Genomic DNA, 12,353 nt, shown 5'->3' on the forward strand with positions numbered 1-12,353 from the left:
TTTGGCTATTTGTTTGTTTGTTTTCTCTTGTAATTTTTTTTCATCATTGCAGTGCCTCCCTTCTCTCCTCCCAGTTCTGCCCTTATAATTCCTTACCCCCATTCCACTTTCCCCTTCTTCTCATAGAGGAGTAAGCCCTCTTTGGTACCACCCACTGTAGGATATCTAGTCCTAGCAGGACTCTGCTACTGAGACCCAATCATGAAGTCCAAGTAGGGGAAGGGGATCCAATGGTAGGCAGCAATGTCAGATACAGCCCCTGCTCCAACTGTTAGTGGAACCACAGGAAGGCCAAACTTCACATTTGCTCCAAAAGGTGGGGTGGGTCCTAAGTCAAAGCCCTGTATGCTCTAAAATTGGAGGGTCAGTCTCTGGGTGTTTCTATGGGCCTAGGTCAGTTGATTCTATATGTCTTTTTGTAAAGTCCTTGATCGCCCCCAAACCCCTTTCCTCAGTTTTATCTCCAACTCTTCCATAAGATTCAACCTGATGTTTGGCTGTGGGTCTCTGCATGTGTTTTCATATGCTGCTGAATGAAGCCTCTCAAGAAACAGTTATACTAGGTTACAGTCTATAAAGATAGAAGAAAATCATTAATAGTGTCAGGGGTTGGCCTTCTCCCATTGGGGATAGTTCTCAAGTTGAACCAGTCATTAACTGGCCATTCCCACAGTCTCTGCTACATCTTTATCCCTATACATCTGGTAGGTAGAACAAATTTTAAGTTAAAGGATCTATGGTTGGGTTGACATACCCCTCCTTCCACTGGAAGTCCTGCCTAGTTACAGGGGGTGACCAGTTCAGTCTCTATATCTCCTTCTGATAGGAATCTCAGCTAGTATCATCCCTAGGATCTCCCCCAACCCAGGTCTCCAGCCTGTCCAAGAGATGTCTTCCTTTGATTTCCAGTATCACTCTAAGCCTCTCCTGCCCTATCTCTCCAAACCTGGTCACCATCCTCATTCCCCTCATCATCTCTCACACAGTTCCCTCCCTCCATCCAAGTCTGATGAATCTTTTGTTTCCCCCTCTGTGTGAGAGTCACACATTCTCCCTTGGGATTTCCTCATTATTCAGTTACTTTGGGTATGTGGATTAGCATGGTTATTCTGCATTTATGGCTAATGTCAAATTATAAATGAGTACAAACCATGTATATCTTTCTGGTTCTGTGTTACCTCACTCAGAATGATAAACTCAAGTTCCAGCCATTTGCCTGCAAAATTCATGGTGTCATTGATTTTAATAGCTGAATACTATTATATTTTGTAGATGTATCACATTTTCTTTATCCATTCTCCAGTTCAGAGACATCTAGGTTGTTTCCTGCTTCTGGCTTTTACAAATAAATCTGCTATGAACACAGTTGAAGAAGTGTCCCTGTGGTATTGGGGGTGGGGGGGGAATCTCTGGGGTATGTATACAGGAGTGGTATAGATGGATCTTGAGATAAAACTATTCCCAATTTTCTGAGAAGCTGCCAAATTGACTTTCAACGTGATTTTTTTACAAGTTTGCACCCCAGCCAGCAGTAGAAGAGTGTTCTTCTTTCTCCTCATCATTGCCAGCATTTGCTGCCACTTGAGATTTTGATCTTAGGCATCCTGATGAGTATAAGATGGATTTTCAGGGTAGATTTGATTTGCATTTCCCTCACTAAGGACATTAAAGATTTCTTTAAGTGCTTCTCAGCCATTTGAGATTCCTCTGTTGAGAATTCTCTGTTTAGCTCTGTACCCCATTTTTAATTCATTTGTTGGTGTTCAATTTCTTGAGTTCTTTACATATTTTGGATATTAGTCCTCTGTCATATGTAGGATTGATGGAAATACTTTCCCATTTTGTAGACTGCCATTTTGCCCTATTAATGGGTTCCTTAGTCTTGTAAAAGCGTTTCAGTTTCATGAGACGCCATTTATTGTTTATCTTAATTCCTGAGCTATTGATGCTGTGTTCAGAAATTTGTCTCCTCTGCCACACCAATGAATTCAAGGTACTTCCCCCACTTTCTTTTCTCTTAGATTTAGTGTGTTCAGTTTGATATTGAGGTCTGTGATCTACTTGGACTTGAGTTTTGTGCAAGGTGATAATTATGGGTCTATTTGAAATCTTCTACATATAGACTTTCAGTTAGACCAGCACAATTTGTTGAAGATTGTTTAATTTTGTTATTGCATGGTTTTGGCTTCTTTGTCATAAGCCAACTGTCCATAGATGTGTACGTTTATTTCTGGGTCTTTGATTCTATTCCATTGATCAACCAGTCTGTTTTTATGCCAATACCATTTAGCTTTAATTACTATTGATCTATAGGATATCTTGAAATCAAGGATGGTGATTCATCCAGGAGTGCTTAACTGTACAAGATTGTTATAGCTTTTCTGTTTTTTTTTTTTGTTTTTGTTTTTCTATATGAAATTGAGAATTGCTCTTTTAAGGATTGTAAAAACATATGTTGGAATTATGATGGAGATTGCATTGAATCTGTAGATTGTTTTTGGTAAGATTGTCACTTTCACTGTGTATGTTAATCCTACTGATCCATACATTGAAGAGATCTTTCTGGCTCTTGATATCTTCCTGCAGGGACTTGAAATTCTTGTCATATAAGTCTTTCACTTGCTAGGTTAGTTACACCAAAATATTTTATATTATTTGTTGTTATTGTAACAGGTGTTGTTTCCCTAATTTCTTTCTCAGCCCATGTATCCTTTGTGTAAAAAAGGGCTAATCAGTCTTTTTTAGTTGATTTTGTATCTAGCCAGCACATTGATGAAAGTATTTGTCAGCAGTAGGAGTTCTCTGGTAGAATTTTGGTGGTTGTTTATGTATACTATCATATTGCCTAAGAACAGTGATACTTTGACATCTTCCTTTCCAATTTGTATCTCCATGATCTCCTTTAGTAGTCTTATTGCTCTATCGAGAACTTCAAATACTATATTGAATAGATAGGGATAGAGTGGGCAGCCTTATCCTTTTTGTTCTTTTTGTAATATTGATTTCACTTAATTAAATCAATTTAATTTGATGTTAAGTATTGGCTTGCTGTATATTGCTTTAATTATGGTTACGTATAAACCTTAAATCCTTGATATCTCCATGACTTTTAATATGAAGGGTTAATAGATTTTTGTCAAAGGCCTTTCCAGCTATTGTGAGATGATCACATGAGTTATTTTTCCTTTCAGTACATTTATATAGTAGATTACATTTATTGATTTTCATAAATTGAGCCATTTCTGCATCCCTGGTTTGAAGACTACTTCATCATGGTGGATGTTATTTTTGATTCAGTTTGAATGTATTTTATTGAATATCCTTTCATTAATGTTCATAAGAGAAATTGGTCTGAGGTTCTCATCCTTTGTTGAGTGTGCGGTTTAGGTATCAGGGTGTGACCTCATACAATGTATTTGGTAACGTATTTTCTGTTTCTATTTTGTGCAATAGTTTGAGAAGTATTGGCATTACTTCTATGAATTTCAGGTATAATTCTGCACTAAAACTATCTGGAGTTTGTTGTTGTTGTTGTTGTTAGGAGACTTTTAATAACTGCTTCTATTCACTTGGGTGTTTTTAGGACTGTTTAAATAGTTTATCTGATCTTGATTTAAGTCCTATCCATGTAGAAAATCTTTCAAAATCATTCATTTCATTTAGATTTTCCACTTTTCTAAAGTACTGGCTTTTGAAGTAAGACCAAAGAATTCTTTGTATTTCTTCAGTGTCTCTTATGTCTCCCTTTTCATTTATGATTTTATTAATTTGGATACTGTCTTTCTGCCTTTTAGTTAGTTTGGATAAGGGTTTATCTATCTTGTTGTTTTTCCAAAAGAACAATTTTCTCAAATAACCAGGCCTTTGTTTGGTTGATTTTTTGAACTCTTCTCTGTTTCTAATAGATTGATGTCAACCCTGAGTTGATTATTTCTTGCCATGTACTCCTCTTGGGTGTGTTTGCTTCCTTTTTTCTAGACCTTTGAGGTGTACTTTTAATTGCTAGTATGAGATTTCTCTAATTTTTTTATGAAGGCTATCAGAGCTATGAACTCAGATAGTATGAAAAGACAAAGAATGTTTATTCTACAGAAACATCTAGCATGCCAGGGTTACTAATGTTTCCAAATGGCAACATGCACATAAACAGAGTTCCTTTTATAACAGGACTTCTTTATTGCTTCTGAGATAACAGCAGATGACTAAGACTTAGGGCTTATTACAAGGTGTTACAGAAATCATTAAATGATGGTCATAAAGAAGATATACACTGCAGGAGCAAAAACAGGAGATAAGATATTGATTGAGTTTGTTAAAACAAGACTTCAAGGATGGCCTAGTTACAGTTTTAAACTTCCAAAGACCCTGTAAGCCAGTGACAAATGGTGAAAGTTAAGCCAGATAATTTTGTTCTTAGTGTATATGTATGTAGGCATTCTCTGTTATAACCTCTTATAAATTTATGATCTGAATATGCAAACTCACAGTGAACACAAGCTCTAAGAGTTGTACAAGACAAAGGGCAGAAATGAGTACCTCTCTCCCCCACTTCTCCTGGGGACTTCTACTTAGAGAAGCACAATTGAAGCTTTACCTTGCCTCCTGCTGTGTTATTTTGAGGTGCTAACTGGACACTGGGTAGGGCAGCCTTAAGGGACTAAATCAGGGTAATCAGCTACAAAACTGTAGAAGTAGAATACCTTTGATTTTGGATAGATAGCAAGTGGTCTAAATTGTCCATGGCTTAGCTTCTGAATAGAATATGAAAACTAAATTCCTCACTGATAGGTCCCTTTGATTCATAAACTCAATTTCAGTATTTCTTGATTTTAGATCCTGTCTCAATGACCTGTCGTTCAGTAAAAGTGGGATGTTGAAGACTCTCATTATTAATGTTTGGGGTTTGATAAGTGGTTTAAGCTTTAGTAATGTTTCTTTATGAATGTGGGTGCCGTTGCATTTGGAGCATGTATGTTCAATATTGTGGAGTCATCCTGATGGATTTTTTTCCTTTTATGAGTATGAAGTGTCCCCATCTCTTTTGATTAATTTTGGTTGAAAATCTATTTTATCAGATATGAGAATGACTACTCCAGTCTGATCCTTTGTTACATTTGTTTAGTAAACCTTTTACAGCCTTTTACCTAGTTCTTACTTGTTCCGTGGACCTAAATGTTTTTTGATAGGCAGGCCTGATGGAGGCCACCAGAGTCAGCTGAACCATTTTAATTTTAAGTTCCAGTGGTCCAATCAATCAAGAGGTTGAGTCATTAGGTTCACAAGGTCAAGGCTTGACTGAGTTGTGAATAGAGACTTTGTGCTCCATCCTCCCCATCCTCAATCCAAGGGAAATAACATACAATAGCCCAAATGCAGGGTATCATTCACAAACCTTTACCTACATTATCATCCCTTTACCGCTCTTTTTCCTGACCAGTACTTGCTCTTTAAGTCTTAATTGCTTATTGCTAAAAGAAGCCCATTTCAGGGTATGTCTATTGAATTGTAGATTTGAATCATACTTTTTCCTCTAGTGTTTTCTAGGATTTCTGTGACAAAATCGTCAACTAACCTATCAAGGACAATTATTTTCTCACATGCTAAATCGAGTAATTGTAATTTCTACATGTAAAATGGCTTTTTGCATCAGATTCCATGATATAATAGTCAACTCTTAATTTTTTATATTGAATGGGACCAATAGAAAATTTGCTTCTGCCACACCCAGAATGCTCTTATCTCTAGAAGCATCTCAAAGTATAGAGTCAGTTTCAAACCTTAAATCAAAATGGTTAAATGCTCACATTGCCAGTAACATCATGTTTTCTGGGCATCCTTGCACATATATATTGAGTCTCCATGGCTGCTAATAAAATGGCCTGAGCACTGAAGACCCCACTTGCTTTAATATATTTGTCTTCTGTCTTGGTTACTACAATTGGGACATGTACTAAATCCCTTGTTTGAATGCCTGCCCCGATTCTGATTCAGGTAGTGATCTTCCATTTTGTTTGAGCATTCTTCCATATGTTTGAGAGTCTGCACTAAGCAGGTGCTGATTTTATAGAAAAATGTGTTTTACATGAGTCAAAGGATGTAAGAAGAGGACCTGAGGGATGTAGGCTACTGGTGTTTAGAACTGTCAGGTTACATTCTAAAGCAAGATATATATATATATATATATATATATATATATATATATATAGAGAGAGAGAGAGAGAGAGAGAGAGAGAGAGAGACAGAGAGAGACAGAGAGAGACAGAGAGACAGAGAGAAAGAGACAGAGAGAGAGAGGAGAGGGAGAGGAGAAGACAGGGGAAAGAAACCATGGAATTTAAAGAAGGAAAAGGCTTTTGAAAAAATTGTCAAAATGTCAAAATCCTGTGCCCCCTCCCCCAGGGTTTAGTGTAACTACCAAACTATTCTCTGTGATCATGTGAGGAATATGTGATGCAGTCTGAATTCATTTTCCATCTCCATTTTAGGAATATGAAAGACTTCTCAAGGAAGGATTAATGAATGAGTGCAAGAAACTATTTCAAGAAATACAGAATATCAAGGACATCGTGTCATCTTTATCATGCACCATTCTCTAAAATTCAAACAGACTAAGGCTCTCCTCTGTGGTTCTACTCACAAAGATTAAACTTCTGGGACAGCTTTGGACTTTGAAGCAGCTTGACACCAAAATAGATTTGAAGACATGGCACTTTATTGGAAAGAAAGTAGAAATAAAGTTAACAAAGTGGAGTTTACATGTAAAAAGAATGTTTGGCTTATGAAGAAATTCAGTTCATGTTTTTGTTAGAACTAAAGATTCATGTGATCTTTAATTTGGTCTTATATTTGAAACTGTAAACATGGACTGTGTATACACACTAAATTTTATGGTAGGGATTTGTTTTACCACATAGTGATATGGCAGCTGCTTTTGGGTAAACATTTTTGTATCACATACACTCCCTTCTGGATATTCTCCGTCATATGCTCACAAGTAATTAAAAGATTTAGCTTTGTCCTCAGCTGAGATTGGCATGTTGTAATCATGATAAAAATCTGAACATATCTGTATGACACAGCTTTTTGGGTCTCATGCTGTCTGCAGGTTCTCAGGGTAAACATTGGGTGGTGCTCAGTGTGGGAAGGCTCTGTGGCTGCTGGATGAACAGAGAAACCCATTGGAGAGTGGGAGAAAATTCCCCTCCAGGCAGAATGCACCTGTGAGTGGGTAATACATCTCCCTGCTTTAGAGAACTTCTTGCTTTGTTTTATGCTCCAAACTTCTGTGTTTCCTTTCTAATCTCTCTTTATAATTTTTAAAAACATTTTCTCCTTCTAAGGGTTTTAGAATGACTTCTACAATCACAGAATGGAGAACTCAAAAGAAATTTTGTTCTATTCTTCTAAGGCTCATGACCACAGTCTCACCTCTTCTGAAACCATGTTTGATGTTTACCTGCCTTTTGCTGCTATGACATGATTTGCAAGTCTCTAAGAAAAAATGCCTTCTACAATGTAGCAGAAGCATGGCTAAGTGAAAGCTGTCAATAAAAATGATCAACCTACCATAACACACTGTTTCAAATGCATGCTATACATTGTGCATGATGTAATAAAATCCTCCCCTAAATTTCTGTAAGAGGGGAGTTAATTCAAAGACTTTTAGCTGTCACTGAGGCTCCCATTGATGATGGCATCAGCTTTGCAGAGTAACAGAACCACAAAAAGGAAATGTCATAGTCATGGGGCTCAACACTCTCATGGATAAAGAAACACAAAGATACTTTCTGTATAATTAGATTTCTGATGGTGGCAGTAAACCCAGGGCTTTTTTAAAACACTTCTGGTGATACATTAACTTGTACAATAACAGTAGGTAGTGTAGTGTTTCTGCAGTATACTTTTGAGTGCATACTAGTATCATGTGTGCTTGTAGAAAGTTCAACAGTTGTATTCAGAAAATTATGAGTCTGGCCTATTGCCTGATTTGTGTTCATGAAAAGTTTTAAGTACTAGCCATGTAATGGTTCCAGTTACATATGTAGCAGTGGATTGACTTTTCAGACATCCATGAGAGGAGAGGCCATTGGTCTTGTGAAGGCTTCATGAACTAGTGTAGGAGAATTGAAGGGCAGAGAAGAGCGAAGGGGAGGGGGATGGTAAGAAGAGGGGGATGGGATAGGGGGTTTTCAGAGGGATAAGGAGGGAAGGGGATAACATTTGAAATGTAAATAAAGCAAATATCTAATAATAAAAATTTTTTAAAAGGTTAAAAAAAGTTCTAGTCAGTGGGTAGATTAGCATGAAGGTTAATTAGATGTCTTCAGAAATTCTAAGTATGAAAAGCCAACCTGAGCTATTCAGATTTAATGCTTACTCATGGACCTAAGGTGGTGACTGCCAAAATATGAAAACAATTAACTAGAGCCTTCCCCTTGAGCTGTCTATTCGAGAACATTACAAGAAAAACCACTGAATGCTCCCCCCTACACACACCAGCAGGTGTCTCCGCCAGCAGGTGTCTCTGCCAGATGACCTTTTTGCTTCCTGCCAGCAGTCATCAAGAATTTCCCCACTCTTCCCCTTTTCTTGCCTGTGTAAAGGTCACTTCCTTCTTGTAAGCCTTAAAACTCGTTTACCTCCCCGACATTAAATGAGACCTTGACACAACCCAGAGAGACTTTGTTAGTGTGCTTGGCCTCCTTTCTCTCTTTTCCCCATTTTTGACCCTCAGGTAGTGCCTCTTCGGGACCCTGGAATAACTGGACCTGCTGGACAGGTCATCTAAGAACATTTGGACACTGTTCACAGCCACAGTGCCAGTGACTTATCAACAATATGGTCATTCCCAGCCTGAGTTGAGACTCACAGAGCTCCAAGATTTAGAGCTACTGTGGCTTCCCTCAGCCTCTGAGAGATGTTATTTACACTCAGTAGTTTAGGGTCAGGACTCTGACTCACTTGTTTCTAAGGAAACATACTACAAAAGACTGGAAACCCCACCACATTAAGCTTAGAAACCAGAAACATTCCTTTAATTTACCTTTAAATATAACATGACTGACAAATATTCAAGTGATACTAAAATTGTTTTGGGATTGTATATAATGTTAACAGAAATTATCTTAGTCAATATGTAAATGTACAAAACCAATTAAACAAGGCAACTGATTTCCCAGCATTTGATGTGTTTAAAGGAACTCAGGTTCTCTTTAACTTTCAGTGATTTTTTTTCACTCTCCTCCCTTCCCTCCTTCCCTCCTTCCTTCTTTCCCTCTTTTCCTCTCTCCCTTCCTCCTCCTCCCTCTCTTTGTCTCCTCCCTTCTTTCTCCTTCCTCCTTCCCTCACTGTTCTATCTAATTCTAACCTTTTTCTTTCCCTCTTTACTCTTTTGGGCTATAGAGAAATGGATTTTAAACAATACATGTCCACTTCTGAATTGCACAATCTCTTGCTAATTTTTTTGTAACCCAGTGGGGCTGGCAATTTCACAAAACAAGCACTAATTGACAAAAACAGGACAGAAACACAACAGGATGGTCTTAAAACCACACCCTCTTCAGTAAGCACATCACCTTGAGTTTTTAAACACCCACAAGAAACTGTACCATTTATCAATCTCTACCTGAGAAATCCCTGAGGCCCTCCTCACTTGAGCACTCCCCTCACTCCTGCTGTGGTGGTTGAGTCATCCCTCCACCCCCAACCCATGTTAGGAAGTTCTTTTTCACTTTCATCATCTTAAGCATTTTTCTATTAAAGAGCTAACTCCTCACAAGTTCTCTCATGAAAACCTGGAAGTTCCTGGGTTACTACAGGGTCCATGTCACAGGGCCTATAAGAGGGGACCAAGCACTCTGCAAAGAGAGCCTGAAGCAAAGCTGTCAGGCATTGAAAGGCTGCTTCTTCTCTAAAGGATTCAGGCAAAAGTGTTCAACAGACTGCTGGTTTATTCTAACCAGAGGAGGCTGCAAGCAAGACAGAAGTGAATGGGCAGGGCTGGTTGACAGAGGCAGTCTTTACCCTAAATGTCCCTGTCCCAACTATGGCAAATTAATTAAACTCTGGTAAAGAAGAGCTCACACAGAGGGCATAAATGTTTTAAGGTTCATATTGCTTCTTGAGTTCTTTGTATATATTGGATATTAGCTCTCTATCAGATGTAGGGTTGCTGAAGATCTTTTCCCAATTTGTTGGTTGCCATTTTGTCCTTTTGACAGTGTCCTTTGCCTTAGGAAACTTTATAATTTTATGAGATCCCATTTCTCAGTTCTTGATCTTAGAGCATAAGCTATTGGTGTTCTGTTCAGGAACTTTTTCCCTCTGCCTATGTCCTCAAGGGTTTTCCCCAGTTTCTTTTCTATAGGTTTCAGCGTGTCTGGTTTTATGTGGAGGTCCTTGATCCACTTGGAGTTGAGCTTAGTACAAGGAGATAAGAATGGATCAATTTGCATTCTCCTGCATGCTGACCTCCAGTTGAACCAGCACCATTTGTTGAAAAGGCTCCAGGGAACAAAATAACCCTATTAAAAAATGGGGTACTGACTTAAACAAAGAATTTTCTCCTGAAGAAATTTGGATGGCCGAGAAGCACCTTAAGAAATGCTCAACATCATTAGCCATTAGGGAAATGCAAATCAAAACAACCTCACACCAGTCAGAATGGCTAAGTTTAAAAACTCATGAGACAGCAGGTGTTGTGGAGGATGTGGAGAAACAGGAACACTCCTTCACTGCTGGTGGGATTGTAAGGTGGTACAACCACTCTGGGAACCAGTCTGGCGGTTCCTAAGAAAACTAGACATGACACTTTCGGAGAACCCTGCTATACCTCTCCTTGGCATATACCCAGAGGATTCCCCAGCATGCAATAAGGACACATGCTCCACTATGTTCATAGCAGCCTTATTTATTATAGCCAGAAGCTGGAAAGAACCCAGATATCCCTCAATGGAGGAATGGATACAGAAAATGTGGTATATATACACAATGGAGTACTATTCAGCAATTAAAAATAATGAATTCATGAATTTTTTAGGCTAATGGATGGAACTGGAAAATATCATCCTAAGCAAGGTAACACAATCACAAAAGAATACACATGGAATGCAATCATTGATAAGTGGATATTAATTAGCCCTGAAGCTCTGAATACTGAAGATACAATTAGCATATCAAATGATTCCCATGAAAAGGGAAGAAGAGGCCCCTAGTCCTGGAAAGGCTTGATCCAGCATTGTAGGGGAGTACCAGGACAGAGAAAAGGGAGTGGTAAAGATAGGAGAATGGATGGAGAGAAGAGGACTTATGGAACATATGGGGGGTAACTGGGAAAGGGGAAAGCTTTGAGAATGTAAACAAAGAATATAGAAAATAAATTTTAAGAAAGGTTCATATTGCTTTCTAGGTACCATTTTATATCATCTCTACTGTCTAATGGAACTCAGACAAAATCTCTCAACTTGTTGCCAGGGTCTACCTATATAAGTTAGGCTGTTTGAAATTTGGAAAAAGAGATTTGTCTTTCATTGATAATCTAGGGAGCTACAAAATGTTTGTGTATACTATTTTGAATATATATAATGTGTTATACTATATAATGTATATTATATTAATTATATATAATTATTTATATATATTAGTTATATAATTATACTATATGTGTCACAATATATATTATAACACATTATATATATATATATATATTATTCATTCCTTGAGAACTTCCTATATGTCATGTGCTTTTGATTGTCACATGTAGAGGAGAAGCTTCAAGCCTTTTGGGGAAGCGTTTTCCCCTGCTATCGTTTGGAGTTCTCCATTAAACTTTGAGACCTTGAACAGCAATGTTGTCTTGGTCCCACTCTGCCTTTTCCCCAGTTTCATGTCCTTATTGAGTCAACTTCCTGAGCTCATTCAGGCATAGGCCTAAGGCCACCTAGTGGAGTTTGGGTATCCTACCTAGGCACATCACTCAGGAAAACCAAACCTGGCTTCTCCAGGAGTCATGAAGTGCCAATATGACTTCAGTTATCCATGGGGCATCCTGTGCCTCTCACAGATCTATGCTGGAATGTTGACTGCCGGGTTTTATGCCGGTTTTCTTTTTTCTTTTGTTTTGCTTTCAAGATAGTGTTCCTCTGTGCAGCCCTGGCTGTGCTGAACCTCGTGTGTAGACCAGGCTGTCCTAAAATTTAGAGATACATGTGCCTCTACTCCCCAAGTGCTGGATTGAAGGCCACCATCTACCAGCTTTATGTGGGTTTTCTAAAGGCAGCAGCTGCTGCTGTGACTTCATGGGTTCAAAGACCCTATCGTGTTCCAGAAGATACTCTTTTACCTTAAAGCAACAA

At 38.3% G+C, this 12,353-nt stretch overlaps 1 protein-coding gene across 9 annotated transcripts in view; it reads left to right on the forward strand.

Moving 5' to 3' along the window:
* The window catches only part of LOC127682610 (guanylate-binding protein 1-like), a 265,092-nt gene that overhangs the window by 209,326 nt on the left and 43,413 nt on the right, over positions 1-12,353 (forward strand). For 2 of the 9 annotated variants that reach the window (XM_052179066.1, XM_052179080.1), the window contains exon 11: positions 6,486-7,829. The exons of 4 other annotated variants lie outside the window; for them this stretch is intronic. In XM_052179066.1, the coding sequence (XP_052035026.1) occupies positions 6,486-6,596 (111 nt within the window). In that variant the 3' untranslated portion in view covers positions 6,597-7,829. Of the gene's footprint in view, positions 1-6,485; positions 7,830-12,353 lie in introns of those variants that run through there. 3 more of the 9 variants (XM_052179063.1, XM_052179078.1, XM_052179071.1) reach the window with 2 other exon arrangements.

The sequence above is a fragment of the Apodemus sylvaticus genome, chromosome 4 (genome assembly GCF_947179515.1).
Source record: "Apodemus sylvaticus chromosome 4, mApoSyl1.1, whole genome shotgun sequence".
NCBI lineage: Eukaryota > Metazoa > Chordata > Mammalia > Rodentia > Muridae > Apodemus > Apodemus sylvaticus.